The sequence below is a fragment of the Stegostoma tigrinum genome, chromosome 4 (assembly GCF_030684315.1).
Source record: "Stegostoma tigrinum isolate sSteTig4 chromosome 4, sSteTig4.hap1, whole genome shotgun sequence".
Taxonomy (NCBI): domain Eukaryota; kingdom Metazoa; phylum Chordata; class Chondrichthyes; order Orectolobiformes; family Stegostomatidae; genus Stegostoma; species Stegostoma tigrinum.
Genome location: NC_081357.1, coordinates 110,527,744 through 110,548,596, shown reverse-complemented (window position 1 = coordinate 110,548,596; position 20,853 = coordinate 110,527,744). Strand labels below are relative to the sequence as shown.

The 20,853-nt window shown below is 40.4% G+C and overlaps 1 protein-coding gene across 23 annotated transcripts in view; it reads left to right on the top strand.

The window, feature by feature from the left end:
- LOC125452749 (myelin transcription factor 1-like protein) overlaps nucleotides 1–20,853 on the top strand; it is a 402,372-nt gene that overhangs the window by 362,837 nt on the left and 18,682 nt on the right. For all 23 annotated transcript variants that reach the window (XM_059645600.1, XM_048531537.2, XM_048531532.2 and 20 more), the window contains one exon: nucleotides 2,871–2,962. In XM_059645600.1, coding sequence (XP_059501583.1) covers nucleotides 2,871–2,962 — 92 coding nt within the window. The remainder of the gene's footprint in view (nucleotides 1–2,870; nucleotides 2,963–20,853) is intronic.

Sequence of the window (20,853 nt, the reverse complement as noted above, 5' to 3'; positions counted from 1 at the left end):
TGAGGCTGGAGTCAAACCTGTGTCTCTGGTAATGTGAGGCAGCTGGACTAACCACTGAATCACTGTGCCACCCCAATTACAGGATGAAACTCTCACAAATACATTTGATTGGAGTTGGCATATATAATTGGAATGGAAATAAATGCAACTTCTCTCCCACTTTAAAATGTTTTCCCTGCTGATTGTCATAATCATGCACACTATCTGAACAATGTTTACTGTCACTCATCAGTAATATCGCTGGGCACAATATTTTTCAGAGTATCTGTTATACCAGTGAATTGTCTTCGGGTGAAGCAACATTAGAAATTCTGGTTTAATCAGAGGGTGGAAAACATTAATTCAGTCCTCATTTTAAACGTGCTTCAAACGTCCTTATTTTAATGTAATGGTTTTACTTCACTTTTCTCAGTGAAGCAACAAAACTGATGGTAATCCGCAAAGGACTGAAGTAGACTTGGGTTGGAGCATAAGAGGTTCTGTGCAGTATAAGCTAAGGATCTAGAAGTCATGAAACCAGGGTCATAAAACACCACTATTAGCAGGAGAATATGACTGCAAGTATAGCCTCTATTGTAAATTTGCATATAGGAATCAAGAACAGAATGCTTGACAATCAGAACTAAGATTTGTAAATGGAAATTTCTCACAGCTTTGTTTTTGTTTTCTTTTAAAAAGCTTTTGTGATAAGTTAAGGTGGTATTTTGAAAGAAATATTAAATGGAGGTCTAAAGCCCTAGAGAATCAAGAGCAGGAAAAGAAATAAAAAGAAGGAGAATAAAGTTTGGGTTAATGGGTAGAGGGAAAAGCTGAGCAAACACATGCATGGATTTTTGAAAACGACAACAAAAATAGAAAGTGCAACACTCTCCTTCGAATCTAATCAAAATTATACCATGGAAACAGCTCTCTGATTCCAACAAGTCTTTATGAGTGTTTCTCCTCCAACTGTTGGCGGTTTATTGTACAAAAGTATAATTATAAGCAGAATAAAGTATTGACAAAACAAATTTTTTGGCACAGTATGTTTTTTTTTAAGAACTGGAAGTAATTACATATAATAACATGACTACATAAGCAATTAGCCTCTATATTTCAGCAATTCTTTTGTGCAATTTGAAAAAAGAAAACAGCTTTTCCCCCCTGGCTTCTACTTGTGGGCATAGCCAACATCACATCGGGCTCAGTTCTTGACCGCACACAATCATACTGCCGGTGAGCCCAAGAGAAGAATTGAAGTGTGATGCCAGAAGTCTAATGTAAGCCAGAAATAATAGGGATGAAATAGTTTATGCTTTACACATGTGACTGTCCGGCTAAATTTTATGGGGAATAGCAGGCAAGTCGGTCACACTGTATTGCTTTTTGTAAAACCCTAATAGATTCGCTTGGCCAAATGGTCTCTTTCTGTCCTGCACTGTTCAATGAGACAGAAAAGTAAGATAAAGATAATACTTTAAAGTTTGGCTTTTTAAAGGTTTACAGCAATAATTCACTATCTGAAGGAATAAGAGTGCATACTTTTAAGTTTTCACATTTTAATCGAGAGAGATTAATTGGTAAAGTTGGCAAGACCTCTTCCTCACCACAAGTCATGTGGCCCGTACAGCACTGTTTCTTCACAAAATTCCTGATCGGAAGGATTTCTTTAAGGTGACCAGTTTGACCAATTTTGAAATATGATTTTGAATGAGGTATAATTGGGGAGCTGACAATGCACAATATGACAAGATATTGCCAGGATAATCATGAGCGAAGGTGATCAGCTATTTGCTAGCCTGAAAACTTTTGAAGTGTGCAATTTGTACATCAGTCCATGCGTATTGCTAACGTATATGAGTGTTTGATGTTTATTCCGTTAGTGTACTTTCACATTGTCACTCCTAGAGACCGCATTTTGTTCAAATCTACATCTGAATGATGGGATTACAAAGTGGCAAAGATCAATAAACAAATGCACAATTGTTGTTATTTCTACCTGTGTAAAATAGCCGTCAATTATATATGATTAGAGTTTTAAAAGGCTGTATTTTTTAGGACTAACTTCGCTTGTTAACGTTCAGTCTGTAAAACGATTTCACCATTTGGAACTTCAGCCCTATAAATATAGTATTTGCATTTCCCAAAAATAATTAACAGGTACTTTTGGATATTTGAACACAAAGGAAGGAAAAACATCACCTTAAGGTTTCATCAGTAGTCAGGACCATTTTCATGTCTCAAATCTGATGGTCTTTGAGGTCTGCACGCTGGCATGATTCAGCTGGCATTCGCCATTCAAAAGGCCAGCTTAGACAACCCTGTCGAATTTAAGATGGCCAGAAGGCCTTGCAGGTGGAAAGGCCAATAGGTGCCTTTGGCAGTCCCATAGGGCGAGGCAGCTGCTGTTAATGTAAGAGGGAGGCTGTGAGGGTGCCTTAAATGGAGAAAACAATGAAAACAAAGTTTAAAATTAACTGTGGGCACGGCTGCCAGGCCATTAGTATAGAGAGCAGACCCCTCCACAACATAGCCCGAGGTCCCTGTTATGGCCCTCTGCACTATGGCTCTAGGGATGTGGCACAGTAACCAAAGGTTGGTCCTGCTATTGAGAAGCTGATTTCCATCAGCGGGGCACCTGTCTGATCAGAATTTCCAATTCAGATGCCAATCTGTCGTAATTATTTTTATCATACTGCATACAGTAATCAAATGTTTTGATGTTGCTCTTGTGATGAGCTTTGTATATCACTGACTTGATAAATCATGAATATCTCAACCTAATTTAAAAGTCTGAATGAAAATGGTCACTTGTATTAAGTGTTCTGAATCCATTGCTGTCATTTTGTTAATTTAGTTTGTTTCACTTTCCTACATTTTCTTGGATGCAGCCTATCAGGATGTCCAAGGGCTACTTCTGCAATGAAGAAAGCAAGGTTGTCAGGAGAGGACATGTTGACGATAAAGCAACGAGCCAGTAATGGTAAAGAGACTTCACCTATCTTGCAGAACAGTGTAATGTATGATATAAATACAATGTACGATGTCAAGCGGACTTTCATCAGTGAACTTACTACAAAAGAAGCACAAAGGATAGTCTTGCGCTCCCTTGACAGCTGGCCACTTGAAATATGCTTCAATTAAATGGTTTCTCACTTAAAATACCTCAATTAACTAGCTGAACTGTCATTCATGTTTTGTTTTTGAAAAGAAAATAGTTGGAGGTAGGACATGCATGAAAAAAGTGTTTACTTTGTAGAATTAGACGTAAAGGTTATCAAAACTCAAAATAACACTTGGACAATGGTTTTATGCTATGCAAGAATTATTAGGTAAAATACATAGACTGTCCTTTAAAAATACATTGGACATGAAAGTGTAACTGCTACGATTAGTGTGACAATTTGCCTAAAAATATTTCTGTGAGAAGCTGTAAAGTGGGTCATGGGAAAGTAATACAATTCATATTGTAGAAAGGGATTGTGTTGGACTCAGAATGCTCTAGGGATTAATTTCCATAAATATAGGTTGGAAAAAAGTATGTTGTGCCATGTGTGTGCCAAAGATTTTGTTAAGAGAAAAGTTGCAGGAAGACCTTGCTGATATTTTGTACAGATGTAACACGTTTGGTAAATGAATGACATGGTGGTGTATAACATCAGTCAGATCACTTGGGCAGCTAGGTACATAGATCAAGCAATATTGGAAGTTAAAGGATTTACAATGCTACCTATTACGTGTGGTGGGGGTCGATTAGCTCAGTTGGCTGACAGCTGTTTGCAATGCAGAGTCATGCCATCAGCATGGGTTTAATTCCCACCCTGGCTGAGGTTACCATGAAGGACTCTCCTTCTCAACCTCTCCCCCTCACCCGAGGCATGCTGTCCCTGAGGTTAAACTAAAACCAGTCATCACTGTCTAATGAGAGAGCAGCCCTGTGATCTGGTAAGACTCTAACAACTTTATCTTTGGCTGTGCTGAGTTAAATGTGAATTGAATTATAACACGGGGACGTGGTAGTGCATTGGTAATGTCACTTGACCAGAAATACGGAATCCTAGGCTATTCTTCTGGGGTGTGTGTTCAAATCCCACTTTGATAGACAGTGAAATTTGAATCCAGTAAAGATCTAGAATGAAAATTTCCAATGTAATGTTGACCATAATCACTGTTGATTGTTATACAATCTGGTGCACTGCATCCTTTAGGAAAGAAAATTTGCCAAGACCATTCATGACTCCAGATTCACAGTAATGTGGTCAACTTTAACTGCTCTCTGGGAGTTAGGGATAGACAATAAATGCTGTCAACGACTTCCACATCCCATGAACAATGTTTTTTTCAAAAATGCAACAAGATAAACAAATCAATAACCAATTGCAAAATATGAAATTACTAAAGCCTGAATATTTTGTGAAGACAAAAAAAGTTCTCTAACTCAGAATGATGCTAAGGGCCAGCCCCTGACTTACCCTACCATTTTTGCAGGGTATGAGAGTTTGAGTTGGGGGTGGATTGTACCTTGCAGATCTGATGCTCTACAAATCATTTCATAACCTATCGTTATCTCAGTGTTGTAACTGTCAGTTTACAATTTGATTGACAGCTTCAAGTCTGAGTTTTTGAAGTGGAAATAATAAAGAAAATTATTTTTACTAAATAGATTAAATAGTTGAAAGAAAATAAATATGGTGAATGGTTTTAATCAATGGAAGTGTTTATAACACAGCGATTTAAGCAATACACACATACATTTATTGTATTTTGTCTCAGTGTGGGACTTATAGTGTACACATGGTGGGTACTCAATGAGTTAGCATGGAACATTAAGGGAAAATGAGTTGACACTAACTTGATATAGAGACTCTGAAGGGTCATTGGGTGTGTGTAAGTGGTGCATTGGTTGACATGTAGGATATGAGGGTCTATGGGGGCTGGGTGGGGGCAGAAACTGACGTAGGTTGACAAGGATGGTGCATGGGGAGTGTGTGAGGGGTGGTGTGAGAGCCCAAAGGCTGTGTTTTGTTTTTAATGTCTTTATTTTACAGCCAGGACAAAGTTTTGGCTCATTGAGGCACCCCTTTCTCATAATTCTTCAAATAACCGACAAACTCTGTGTGCTACCTCCAAACTTTTTATAAGGTTACAAGATCAGAAATTCCTGGAAAAACTCTGTAGCTCCCGTAGCATCTGTGGAGAGAAAGTGGAGTTAATGTTTAGGGTTCAGTGACCCTTCTTCAGACTTCTTCAGGTGCTGCTGAGTTTCTTCAGCTATTTCTAGTTTTGTCTCAGATTTCCAGCATCCACAGTTCTTTGTTTTATCTTTACAGGATTAGCTGGTCATAATCCCTAACACTCTCCCTGCCAATGAACATTTGCTCTTAACACAGTGCCACTGAGAAGATCTGTACTGGCACATTAGCTTACACTTATGGAAGCCTCTGCTGTGCACAAAATTTGGAGTTCCGTGCAGTGCAATACAAAATCACATGGAACGCTGCTCCCAAACTTGTCCCCATCACCCCGAAAACAAAGATTGAAGTGTCCAAGGCCCTTTTACTCAGGTCAGAGTTGCAGAGCCACCAATTGTCCCAACTCTGCCTGTGCCTCTGGCTTGGACATGAAAATCCAGACCTGACTATAGCTTGCCAAAAGAGGCAAAGCAGATCTTGCCCCTTTTTAAACCTCATGTCTGGCTCATGCAGTTTTGAAGTCTGGAAACTCTGCACAACTAATTGGTTAATCAAGCACTAATAACATTGGTAAAACCATTGCCACTTTAATGAGCTTTGATCTATGAGAAAGGTATAGATTTTCACTTCTTTCTCCCAGACCTTCTCCCCTGTCTATGTTAAGCTCTGAGCTTGGCATAAGCATCCGTACTGGTTAGAAGGACAATTTGATTTTTCCCTATAATAGATGATGGAGGCAGGGAATCAAAGGTCAAATAACTTGCTGCAGGCTTCTCTCATACACATCTGAATGGGTTGTCACAGGCTTGTAAGCTTGCCTGAGAAAATCAAAATTGTGTTTAGAGCATCGAAAAGAGGAAAGGGTGGAACAGAGCATTTTAATAGAAACATGGCATGAACTTAGGAAATTAGTACTTATGTTGTGTTATTATTAATAGTAATAACATTACAAAAATGCACCAGTGCTGTCCTACTTCTCTTAAATTATGGTGCAATTGTTATGGTTACTCGTATGTTCTGTAAATACCTTAATTTTCTCAAAGTTTCCCTGCTCTGCTCCCCACACACTGTGATTTTTCAATTCTGTGGACCTACTGTGTATCAGTGATGTGCAGCATATAGTTAATGTACACATGAAAATAATTACAATCCTGAACAAAATTACCCTGTGAATCTTTTAAAATATAAGGATCACTTTAAAAACTATAAGACCATCAGATCAATTTGTAATGATTTGTCTCTATGGGTTATGAGAGTAACCCATGACTGATTTCTGGTTTGAATCTCATTGCGACCCATGCATTATATCTAAAGTCCCTGATGACACTGAGGTATCTCAATGAAGTTCACACCAATATCTATTTTTGATGATGAGTGACTATTATGGCATAGAGGAGAAACTGGGCACTGGTGTTAAAGAGGTCTTCAATATGCTATAAGCGCACTTTGCACCACTGGTGATGACCACAGAGTCATAGAGTCAGACAACATGGAAACAGGCCCTTTAGCCCAAGCAGTGCATGCCAACCACATCCCTAAGCTAAACTGGTACCACCTGCCTGTGCTTAGCCCATATCCCTCCAATCCTTTCCTATTCATGAGCGTATAGAAATGTCTTTTAAACATTGTAACTGCACCTGCATCCATAACTTTCTCTGGCAGTTTATTTCACACACCGGTTAATCTCTGTGTATAAAAAGTTGCCCCCATGTCCTTTTTAAATCTTTCTCCTCTCACCTTAGAAATGTGCCCACCAGTTTTGAACCCGAAGGAAAGGACCCTTGGTATTCATCTTATCTATGCCCCTCATGATTTTATAGATCTCAATAAGGTCACCCCTCAACCTCCTATGCTGGAGTAAAAAAAGTCTCAGTCATTCCAGTTTATCTTTCTCATTCAAACCCTCCATTCCCAGCGAAATCCTGGTAAACCTTTTCTGAACCCTCTCCAATTTAATGATATCCTTCCTGTAACAGGGCAACCAGAACTGCACACAGTACTTCAAAAGAGGTCTCACCAATGTCTTGTTTAACTTCAACATGATGTCCTAACTCCTATAATCAAAGGTCTGAGCTTTGAAGGCAAGCATGCTAAACACCTTATTAATCACTCTGTCTACCTGTGGCACAAACTTCAAATAATTATGTACCTGAATCCTTAGGTCTCTCGGTTCTACAACATTACCCAGGGCCCTTCCATGAATTGTGTACGTCCTGTCCTTGTTTGTATTACCAAAATGCAATTTATCCAAATATCCAAATGCCTCACCTCAGTTCATTTGCCCAATTGATCAAGATCTCTTTGTCATTGTAGATAACCTTCTTGTCTGTGCCCTATACCACCAATTTTGATGTCATCTGCAAACATACTAACCGTTCCTCCTGTATTCCCATCCAAATTATTTGTATACATGACAAACAAAAGTGGACCCTGTCCCAAGCCCTGAGGAGCACTACTGGTCACAGGCCTTCAGTCTGACAAACAACCCTCCACCACCACCCTCTCAATCCTATGTAAAGCCAATTTTGTCCAGCTGTGATTTATCCATTCTAACTGCAATTGATAGAAAGCTAATAACTTCAGTCTTAATTCAGTCTCTAAGATTTTAGCAATCATCCGGCACAGGCCTTCCTTAACTATGGCTTAGCTACAATTGTGTTAATTTTCTGCTGTCCAGTGGCTTTACTCCTAACTAGTCAAGTGATGGCCCAGGATGTAATGGTGTTACGGAGAGAGAGAAATTGCTGTAAATTAAATGGGCTAAAAGCTTGGATATGTTGTTTCATTGACTTTGAAAGGCTGGCTCACATATCCTTGTCACTGTTGGACTTCATGTATTTGACCAACCTCTAAGTTTAAAATTGTCAGATTTGTGTAATTTGTACGAGAGCTTAATTTCTTAATTACCCTGGCTTTCTTTGCACTTGCAGTAATTAGACTAGGTGTATAAATCTTGAGATTTAAAGCATACTAAATTTTTTCAACAGTTTTCAACTGCTCATCTTCATAAAGTGCTCTGAGCCAAATCATTCTCATCAGAGCCCGTGGGATGGATTTGAGTCAATGACTTTTAGTGAAGGCAAGAGAGAAAACCCAGGAGAGGAAAAGAACGATTTCAGAAGTTCCAATCTGGCTCACGTTCTGCCGGCTTCTGTTTGTTCAGTTTAAGTAAAGTCAGTTGGGTAAACCTGTGGCCCTTGCATTTTGGTAGATTTGGCTACTTGCTGTCAATCTTTTCTTCAGCTGTAATCATGAAGAAGCCTGCATTTTGAGCTGATTTCCATTAAGGGCCCAGCAGTGTAGTGGGAAGGTGTGTTAACTCTCAGAAAATGTCAGTGAGTAATCCAAATGGAAACCAAAGACAGTTTCAGTCATCTGCAGCCCTGCATGCATAATCCATTGGCCTCAGTTAGCTTTGATAATGTGAGCAGCCAATCCCAATTTTCACATATTTTTAGGTAACCATTTCTGCTTCTTTTTAATGACATCCTATTACAATTAAGCAGGTGAACCTTAAAGTTATCTTCACTTCCTATTGTTACAGCACATTTGAATGGTGCTTTAGGAAAGTGTGACTTAGTCTCTTGAGTGCTGCCCAAAACCCAGCGACCAGGAAGACCAAAAGAGAGGTGACTCTTAGGACACCTCCTCCGACCCACCCTTCTGCAAAAATTCCATCCCCTATTCCCAATTCCTGCGCCTCCGCCGCATCTGCTCCCAGGATGAGGCATTCCACTCCCGCACATCCCAGATGTCCAAGCTCTTCAAGGACCGCAACTTTCCCCCCACAGTGGTCGAGAACGCCCTTGACTGCGTCTCCCGCATTTCCCACAACACATCCCTCACACCCTGCCCCCGCCCAAAGAGGATCCTCCTCGTCCTCACACACCACCCCACCAACCTCCGGATACAATGCATCATCCTCCGACACTTCCGCCATCTACAATCCGACCCCACCACCCAAGACATTTTTCCATCCCCACCCTTGTCTGCTTTCCGGAGAGACCACTCTCTCCACGACTCCCTTGTTCGCTTCACACTGCCCTCCAACGCCACCACACCCGGCACCTTCCCCTGCAATCGCAGGAAGTGCTACACTTGCCCCCACACCTCCTCCCTCACCCCCATCCCAGGCCCCAAGATGACTTTCCATATTACACAGAGGTTTGCTTGCACATCTGCCAATGTGGTATACTGTATCCATTGTACCCAGTGTGGCTTCCTCTACATTGGGGAAACCAAGCGGAGGCTTGGGGACCGCTTTGCAGAACACCTCCGCTCGGTTCGCAATAAACAACTGCACCTCCCAGTCGCGAACCATTTCAACTCCCCCTCCCATTCTTTACATGACATGTCCATCATGGGCCTCCTGCAGTGCCACAATGATGCCACCCGAAGGTTGCAGGAACAGCAACTCATATTCCGCTTGGGAACCCTGCAGCCCAATGGTATCAATGTGGACTTCACCAGCTTCCAAATCTCCCCTTCCCCCACTGCATCTCAAAACCAGTCCAGTTCTTCCCCTCCCCCCACTGCATCACACAACCAGCCCAGCTCATCCCCTACCCCCACTGCATCCCAAAACCAGCCTTGCCTGTCTCTGCCTCCCTAACCTGTTCTTCCTCTCACCCATCCCTTCCTCCCACCCCAAGCCGCACCTCCATTTCCGACCTACTAACCTCATCCCACCTCCTTGACCTGTCTGTCTTCCCTGGACTGATCTACCCCCTCCCTCCCTCCCCACCTATATTCTCCTCTCCACCTATCTTCTTTTCTCTCCATCTTCAGTCCGCCTCCCCCTCTCTCCCTATTTATTCCAGAACCCTCACCCCATCCCCCTCTCTGATGAAGGGTCTAGGCCTGAAACGTCAGCTTTTGTGCTCCTGAGATGCTGCTTGACCTGCTGTGTTCATCCAGCTCCACACTTTGTTATCTTGGATTCTCCAGCATCTGCAGTTCCCATTATCTCTGACTCTTAGGACTTCGTGACCTTCCCTGGACCCGTGCTTCTGCTGATGTGACTTTAGATCAAGAACTCTCTGTGCGGAGAAATTATCACCAAGAACTTGAAGCCACTTGGTTTAAGTCCCAAAGTGCTGTATACTGTTGTGTATTAAGTAACTTTTGCAATGGAATAAAAATCAAATTCATGTAAATTTATTTTAAATAGGATGGTGGAAACTATAAACTTCTCCAAACTTACCATTACCTGGGATACGGTAACCTAAATAATTCAATGCACAATATCCGAAGATCAACTTACACCACTCCAACTGGAGGAAAATTAAGCAACCAAACTCCTAAATCTGTAGTGCTGGACCTGTCATCATGTTCACTTTCCCAGTTGCCTGCAAACAATTTATTAGTGCCTTGTGAAAAGAAACCATAGTGCCCCATTGTTTAAGATGGATGCTGACTTGCAAAATATTACAGTTTTGTGATGTACATAGGATCCCAATACGTTGTTGAAATCATTTGGTTGAAAGATGCTGTATATTTCAGCAAAAAACATAAAAAGCATAGTGAGTTATCGAATATTTACAGCATGAAAGGCAGCACTTTGGTCCTTTGTTTCCATGCTGGTCATCAAACATCCGTCCATTTTTCAACATTTTCCAACATTTGGCTCACAGCCTTATATCAAGTGTTCACCTAAATAGTTGTTAAATGTATTAAGGATTCTGTTTTATGCAGAGAGCTCCAGATACACAGAACTGTCTGGTTGAAATCGCTTTTCCTCAAATCCCCCTTAAATCTCCAGCTGCTTATCTTCAGATTTTGCCTGTGTTTACTGACCTCTCCACTAAGGAGAAGCATTTCTCTCTCTCGACTCTTTCTATGCCCCTCAAAAGATCCACCTCAGCCATCTCTGCTCTCAGGGAAACAATCCTAGCCTATCTTGGCCACCTTCATAGCTGAATTCTCCAGCCCAGCTAACATTATGGTGAATCTCCTTGCCACCTTCTCTCATACAATCCCATCCTTCCTATTGTATAGAATTGTGCACAGCACTCCAGCTGTGGCCTAGCTGTTATTTTCTTTATTCAATGGGAAGAGGGCGTTGCTGGCTAGGCAGCATTTATTGCCCATCCCTAATTGCCCAGAGAGCAGTTCAGAGTCAACCACATTGCTGTGGGTCTGGAGCCACATGTAGACCAGACCAGGTAAGGATGGAAGTTTCCTTCCCTAAAGGACATTAGTGAACCAGATGGGTTTTTCGAACAATCACCAGTGGATTCATGGCCATCGCCAGGTTCTTAATTCCAGATATGTTTTATTGAATTCAAAATCCACCATCTGCCATTGCAGGAGTGGAACCCAGAATGTTACCTGGGTCTCTGGATTAACAGTCCAGCAATAAGACCACTAGGCCATCACCTCCCTGATATATAATCCCCAGGTATATAACTAACATTATATACTGCTCCATCATAACCTCCTTGCATTTATATTCAAAGTTTTGACTAATAAAGGGACTTATCCCATATGCCTATTAGCTATCTTTTCTACTTGTCCTGCAAGTGTCTATGGACAGACACATCAAGGTCTCCTGATCCACTGTATTTCCTAGGATCCTACCATTCAATGTGTACTCCCTTGGCTTGTTAGTTCTCCAAAAATGCATCACCTCGCACGTTTCAGGATTAAATTCCATTTGCCACTGTTCAGCCCATCTGACAAGCCATCTATATCCATAAGACAATAATCTAAGACTTCCACACCACGATTTTGTGTTATCTGCAAAATTACTCATTCAATCTGCTACATTCATGTCTGGATCATTAAGAAACAGTAAATGATCCAGCATCAAATTCTGTGATACACCGCTGAACACACATACACATAAAGAGTCACAAACCACCCTTCAAACATCACCCTCTGCTTCTTACCACAAATCCAATTTATGAAATTGCCCTGGATCCCTTGGGGCTTCAGCTTCTTAACCAGCCATGTGAAACCTTGTAAAAGTCTTACTGCAGTCTACACAAGGTACTGCACCTACCTTCACCAACTCTCCTCAGAATTCAATCAAATTTGTTTGCCATGTTGTTCCCCTTTCAGTGCTGTGTCGATTGTTTTTAATTAATTCTGCCCCTCTGAATCTTTTCCAAAATTTTCCTTTCCACAGATATACGAATCACTCATCTGTAGTTTCATCATTTCTGTGATTTGTAGAACTGCTTACAAAATCAGATTTTCTTTTAATGAAGTGTTAATCACCCTGACCTTTAAAATATCAGTAACAAAAGTAGAAGCATATGACATCTCTTTATCTTGTGTAAATAATGAATGAATATTTTTAAAGCCACTCCACACATTCCATTATTCTGTAGGGTTCAATGATTCTGTGTAGTGTATACTGGTTGAATAGACACAAAAGTGTCATGATTTAGCATGGAGGAGATGAGACACATTTGCGAGTGGGGTAAGTCATGAGTTAACATTGAGGATATGAGCTATCGTTGGTGACATTTGGGAGGACAGGAGTTAACATGGAGAGTACAAGGTCCATTAGAAATTGTTGGGGCCATGAGTAGGCATCTGGGGCACATGGGTAAGACTATGGTTCTTGAAACCAGGCTTTAGTTTGTTACGTCTCTGGGGCACAGAGAGGCATAAATGAACTTCACACCCCAAAACCACAATACTTGCAGGAGGCCAGAAGGTCCCCATGTCTCATAATGGAGGTACCCTGAGATCGCCTTCCTATTCACACTGTTGTTCTGGTAATCCTGGAAATTAGGGGCATTGGATGTGCGCGCACACATGCGTACATGTACACATGCACATGTATATGAACAATATTGCAGCGCGCGCGCACACATACACACACACACACACATACACACACACACACACACACACACACACACACACACACACACACACACACACACACACACACACACTCTGAACAATATCCCAGGACATATAAAACAGTGTTAAATTTACATTTTTATTGGAAGTTTTTTTTCAGAAAGGAACTAAATAGGCAAAGTATGTTTGCTTAAATTTAACATGATGCTTATCTTGAGCAGCAGGAAGCAAAGCTTACGAGGTTCAACTAACTATGAGGCCATATTTTTGCAGAGTTACAATATCTTCTCTTTAAAAGTGGCAGGCAACTTCTGGATCCAAAAGTCCTGACCTCATTTACAGGAGATTGCATTTTTTTCCAGTAGGGTAAAGTGGGCAGAGTATGACTCGCACGTAAAGAAAACCTTGAACTCATTTGACTTCAGTGCTATTGATCCCATTTTCAATAAGGACCTGAAACTGCAATGAGGGAGCTGCACATTTTAGAGTAGATATATTGTTCAAGAGGGGCAAGGATAGTTTGTGGAAATGTCAGGCTAGGAAGTTATTTAAATCACATATCCCTGAAAAATTAAAATAAACTGCTTGCATCATTGATTTTTTTTTAAAAAAGAGACTCAATCTGTGAAATTATTTACATCCTCAGACCTTTTCAATTTAAAGAAGTTACCTCTGTTAGTGAAAGTTGGAAAAAGTCTGGTGGAGCTGTTTGTTGGCATTGTCCTAAGGACTATCATAGTGGCATTATTAATGCTTAGCAATTTTCTATGAGCTTCATTATGTCTGGATCGAAACTCGGAGTTTGATTGACAGCTTAGTTGTTCTTAGAGGATTTTCTGTCTTTGTATGCTTATGAATAGAAACCTTTTTTATGAGGAATTAAATACTTGAGAGTGTTTGCTATCATTTTGAATGGACCTTTCATTAATAAAAGGTTTTTAAAAAATATAGTGTAGCCTATAATAACTAGAACTTAGAACTTTATTTTATTTTAAGATGGGTGGGTGCATTATTTTGCATGGAAAGTGAGGTTTCTTTGGAGCTGGTGACAGTCTAAGTTAGCGTGTTAGGGAGTTGGTCAGGGTGTATAAGGGGGAGTGCTAGAGGGCATACAATTTAACAACTACAATTAGGATAAAAACAAATCGAACCAAAGTGAACCTTTAAATCAGTCAACTTCAGTGTCAATGGTCAATGTGGCTTCTTCAATCTGTATACGGGGTGGGGTCCATTCCTCACCTACACACCCTCCCCCTCTGTAATGTAGGGTAATCATTCTGAAAGAGTTAATGTTGAAGCTGCATTAAGCTCCATTCAGTAATCATGGATTGGTGCTGGGTCCACTTTTGTTTGTCATTTATGTAAAAGACTTAGATGAGAATATAGAAGGCATGGTTAGTAAGTTTGTGGATGACACCAAAATTGGTGGTATAATGGACAGGTAAGAATGTTATCTAAGATTATAAACAGGTCATGATCAATTGGGTCAATATACTGAGGATTGGCAGATGGCATTTAATTTGTACAAGTGCAAGGTATTGCATTTTGGTAAAACAAACAAAGGCAGGACTTATACATTTAAAAGTAGGACCTTGGAGAGTGTAGTCGAACAGAGACATCTAAGGATTCAGGTATATATTTCTTTGAAATCTGCATAACATGTATGCAGTTGATTAACAAGGCATTTAGCACAGTCATTGCTCAGACCTTTGAGATTTCGGAGTTATGACATGATGTTGAGGCTGTATGGGATGTTAATGAGGCCTCGCCTGGAATGTTGTGTCCAGTTCTGGTTGCCCTATTTTAGGTTGGATATTGTTTAGCTAAAGAGGATTCAGAACAGATTTACCAGGATGTTGCTGGGAATGGAAGGTTTGGGTTACAGGGAGAGGCTGGATAGGCTGGGACTTTCTACGATGCAGCAAAGGAGTTTGTGGAGTTTTTTAAAATTATGATAAGGTAAATGGCAAGAGTCTTCTCCCTATGGTGGGGGATTTCAGGACTAGGAAGCATGTTTTTAAGGTGAGAAGAGAAAGGTTTAAAGAAGACATGAGGGGCAACATTTTTAATACAGAGAGTGTTTCGTTTGTGGAATGAGGAAGGGGTGAGAAGGGGGTGGATGCAGGTATAGTTACAACATTTAAAATGCATGAATAAGAAATGTTTGGAGGGATATAGGCCAAGCGCAAGCAGGTGGGACCAGTTTAGTTTGCGATTATGGTCGGCATGGACCAGTTGGACTAAGAGGTCTGTTTCCGTGCTGTATGACTCTACGACTTTATGATGTCATATAGTCTTTGGCTGGAGAAGAATCAGTATATGATCTCAATGGAGACAGACAGCATCTCTGGCTCCTGATATTCTTTGCAATTATGTCTAACTGGTCAAAGTAACTTGTACCTATTGCGGTCGTGCAATAAACTATATATTCTTGCCTTCTGGTTAAGACTCCACAGTGCTTTAACCTCTGCCACTGCTAATTAAAAAGGGGCAGCACATAAAGGAGGATTGGTGACAATATACTACCTCAATCACAAAACACTAGTGTTTAATACTGCAAAATACAACACTCCCACTCCAATTCCGAGACACAGCTTTTGACATTTGAGGATTTGTTTTAAGGCAAGCACTGAGAGCAGAGAAATTTTCTGATCCGTGTTTCCCAATTCAGGAATGAAAATCCAAGCTGTGACCTCAAATTGGTTTACCAAATGACTAATGTGGTGATGATCCTAGTATAGACAAGTGTAAAGAAAATCCGTTATGTGTTAGCTTTTATTCAGATCTGGAAATAATCTGATAATCTGACGTTGATTGATTATGGACAAACAATTTGATTTATGATAGTTTTAAAGAACTTCATATTCGGCAGTTTATTTTAGCTTGCAAACATCTCTTGTCAATCTTGTTCTAAAAGGTTGTTTCATTGCAACATCAATATCGCATTTTCTGCTGTTGAGTGAACACTTTTACATCATCCAAGCTAAATTGATATTTTAATGCGTTAAGGTCACTACAGTTGGTTAGGGAAGAGAAAATCAGCAAGGTTTCTCTCCCGATTATTATCAAGTGAACCTGATGAGAATAAGCTCACAGATCCCAGCCCTCATACCACAGATTGTGAATTTCCCACCATGATTCAAGTAGGCCACCATAGTAACCGAATGGACTTCCTCACCTGTAAATGCATAGCAAGAAACTACAAATTAACTCTCAAAATTTCCAACGCAGAAATAAGCTACTCAGACCAACAGGCCTATCTAGGTGTTTATGCACAACACACATTACAAGAACAGTCACCATATTTCATTCTCAATCATCAATTCTGGTTAACAAGATGTAATGAATGGTGTACCACAGGGATCAGTGTGTGTCCTTAACTATTTATAATTTATAGCAAAGGCTTGGCTGAAGGGACCACAAGTATGATTGCTAAATTTGCTGAATACACAAAGATCGGTAGGAGAGTAAATTGTGAAGAGGATGTAAGGAGGTTGCAAAGGGCTATGGTAGGTGAAGTGAGTGGGTAAAATCTAACAAATTGACTATAATGTGGGAAAATGCAGAATTGTCTATTTTGGCAAAAAAAATGAAATATATTATCTAAATGGAGAGAAATTACACAGATCTGAAGTGGAGTGAGACCTGGGTGTCCTTGTGCATGAATCACAGATGGTTAGTATGCAGGTACAGCAAATATTCAGGAAAGATAAGGAAATGTTAATTGCAAGGAGAATTGAATGCAAGAATAGGGAGGCTATACTTTAGTTATACAGGGCATTGGTGAGATTACACGTGGAGTACTGTGTTAAAGCACTGGTCACCATACTTAGCAAAGGATGTTAATGTGTTCAGAGAAGATTTACCAGACTAATACCTGGAGTGAGTGAATTGCCTAATGGGGAAAGGCTAGATAGACTAGATCTGACTGTCCTAGTACATGAACCGAAAAAGATTAGCATGCCATGTACAGCAAGTAATTTGGAAAGCTACTAATATGTCATTATTTGTTGCAACTGAAACCACAGGTAGGAAGGTTATGCTGCAGCTATATGGGGCATTTGTGAGCACTGTGTATAGTAACAGTCTCCTTATTTGAGGCGGGATGTAAATATGTTGAAAGCAGCTCAGAATAAAATTATCTGGAATGGGCTGGTTGTCGAGTTTGGATGATATAGGCTTGTTTCACTGAAGTTTGGAAGACTAGGAGGGAACTTGATTTAAAACATATAGCATTCTGTGGATTCTTGATATGGTGAATCAGATAAAGGTGTTTTCTCTCGCAGGACAACCTATTACTGGAGGACACAGTTTAGAAATATGTTGTCATCCATTTAAGACTGAGATAAAGATTTTTTTTTCCTCAAAAGGTCCTGAGCCTCTTCCTTAAAAAAGGCAATGGAAGCAGAGACTTTGAATGTTTTTCAGTCAGAGGTATTTAGATTTTTGGTAAGCAAGGAATTGAAAAGTTTCCATTGGGTTGCCAGGAATGTGAATTAATTAGTTTGGCTACCATCTTATTGAATAGTTGAGAATTCAAGGACCTGAATGACCTAATTCTGTTCTTAATTCATATGTTCATACATAACTTCTTATTCCTTTCTCCATCACATGTTTAATTAGCCTCCCTCTAAATATTATTTACCTCCACCACTCCATCTGCTAATGTGTCAAGCATTTTAACAGTCTTAGTACTGAGTTTGTTCTTGATCTCTCAAGATCTTGGGCACATGATCCTCCACCAGTTCCTCTCCATTGTCATCAGGTTCAGTGCAACGCACCTCCTCTATTCTCCTCTCTCTGTAGGCAGAGTGTGACTTACATTGTCTTCCTCTCATGCTCCTGCACTGCTACCTGTGCTATCTGCTGAAAATTTTGTACTATAATATGATGCAATCATTGGAACAGTGGCGCAGGACACACCGTATTGGTAAACGCTCATATGTAGAGGCTGAAGCATTTGGCAATTTACATATCCAAAAGTGCTCCTGAGATGCTGCTTGGCCTGCTGTGTTCATCCAGCCTCACATTTTATTATCTTGGAATCTTCAGCATCTGCAGTTCCCATTATCTCTGAAGTTTATCTCCTGTTTGTTATACTCTCTCCAAAGTTCATTACCAACAAGCTGCAGCATGAACAATGCATGATGCCTTCAGAATTGTCAGGCGATTAGTGGCCAAGCCAGGGGTCGTGAAGGTATCACTGGACTTTGCCTCCTCAAAGTATTTATTTTATATCTGTCATTGAGGAGCGCAGAGAAACCAAATCACTCAATCCTTCTTGTTTCCACCCTCAGCACTGCTTACTACATCAGCTTGCACCTGACCAGGCTGACAGTTATCCTTGTGGCATGCAAATGATGTGCAAATTACCCGTGGTTCATGGAAATAAATTAAGCTAGCGAATAAATTCTTGGTGAAAGCATTAAGCACATGTGGTAGTTTCTAGTCCATTTGAGTAAGTCCAAGTCCGGAGGAATTATCTCGGTGACTCGCCATTCATTATCATTGTAATGGAACATTTGCAATTTCCAAGTTTATTAAATGATCGTGATGTTTTTGAATTAATTCAGGGCAAAAGAAAGGCACTTACTTGTCTGTTTACCAACATTTGTAAAAGAATTGTGCTTACAGCAGAACTTCCTCAAATCCAGTATCTGATTCAACACAGTATGCTTCAATGGGGCATCTTTGAGCAGACAAGACACAACTGGGCTGCTCACTTGGACAGATTTAAGAATCCTCAATGGGATGCCAAGGGCCCATTCTGAATTCTGTGCAAGAGAGCACATTCTGCAGGAGTCACCATCTCACCCACAGAATCCAAACCTGGAATTAGAATAAGGGAGGCATAAATTCAATTTAAGTGATGCACATAAAGCAAATGATGTTTGGAAAAGTAGATGGAAGTAAAAGAACATCAGAAGATATGTTTTAAAAATACTTTTGAAGTCCCAAACACTCTTTAACTGCTGAAGGAATGATACTCCCAATTTTAAAACTGAATTTTCAAGGTCAGTAATTATCCCTTATCACAGTGTTAAAAGTTCACTTACTACAGAATGCATCAGCCCTATTTTACCTCTGCCAAGTTTAATGGGACATCAGTGGGCAAGTACCCAATATCATGCCATTGTATTGATTTCAGTGCTGAGTTTTATGCATTATCGAGTAGCTGGCCATCCTTGGCAGCAACTTCCATATTTCTGGGTAACTGTGCATGTGTAGATGCCCAAAATCTCTGGCCAATTTACTCTGATAACAGTGAGTGTTGTTTGCCTCGTTATTACTTCCCAGGCAAAAATCCAGGCCTGTGTATTTGGTTAGTAGAAGAGTGCTTACTGTTGCAGCCATCTGGTCTGCTTCAAAGTATATGCTGATTATTTGTTGATATCTCCACAATCCCCATTCCTTCATACTTTAATAGCCCGAATAGAAGGAGCATTGGAAAATGTTCTGCTCTGAAAAGTTCACTTGTTACTGCTGTGGGAGACATGGGAAGGAAGAAGAGAACTGAAAAGTATTTTCAAATCTTGCTCGCAGTTTAATTAAAGAAAAGATAAGTGGCATTAACAATACTTGGGCTGAAGCATATACTTGATTGAGGTAGATGCTGCTGCTAGAGATAATAAGATCGAAAACAAAAGATAAAGTAAAATCCACAGTTAAAAATGTTTTAATTTACAATCCTTATGTTTTTTTATTTGTTTTGATTATACTTGAATTCACCTGGTAAAGATAAGAAGCTAGGAAAATGTTATGAGGTAACTTTGTTAATTAAAGATGTCATTAGTGCAGTGGTGAATGATGAGATTGTCTCAAAAAAGCAAAATATAAATTAGTAATAGGAAACGCAAGAGATCACATGGGAGCACAATTATAGTCCCCTGATAGCAGCTACACTGTGGGTCAGAGCAGACAGAAAATAATAAATGGGCACGTTAGAAAGGTAGCACAATAATCGAGGGTTACTTCAATCTACATTGTAGATTTGATCCACCCATGTTTGAACACCCAAGATGTGGCCAAAGACGCTGGATACTGCAGAGCCTATGGGTTCTGACAACATTCTGGCAATAGTACTGAACACTTGTGCTCCAGTACTAGCTGCACATCTCCCCAAGCTGCTCCACTGCATCAGTGGCATTTGCCTGCCAATGTGGAAAATTGCCCAGGTATGCCCTGTGTTGAAAAGGCAGGACAAATCTGAACCAGCCAATTCCTGGCCAATCTGTCCATGCTACATCATCAACAATATTGATTGATTGAGTTAATGGCAGTTCTGTAAAGTGGCACTTGCAAAGGATTAACCTACTCGCTCTCACTCAGTTTGGATTCCGCAAGGGCTACTCAGCTTCTGACCTCATTACAGTCTTGATCCAAATGTGGACAAAAAAAGGGCTGAACTGCAGAGATGAGGTGAGAATGAATGCTCTTAATATCGAAGCCACATTTGACTGAATGTAACATTAAGGAGCCCAAGTAAAACTGGACTTGGTGGTAATCAGAGGAAGACTTCTCCAACGATTGGAGTTGTTTGTGGCACAAAGGAAGATAGTTGTGGCTGTTGGAGGTCAAGCATCCCAGCTCCAGGACATCTCTGAAGGACACCCTCAGGGTAGTGTTGTTGGCCCAACCATCTTCAGCTGCTTCATCAATGACCTTGTCTTCATCATAAAGTCATAAGTGGGGGTGTTTGGTGATGATTGCACAATATTCAGCACCATTACAATGTCTCAGATATTGAAACCGTCTGGGCTGATAGGTGATAGGTAATGTTCACAAAACAGAACTGCCAGGCAATGACAATCTCCATGAACACAGAATCTAAACATTGCCCCTTGATGTTCAATGGAATCACTAT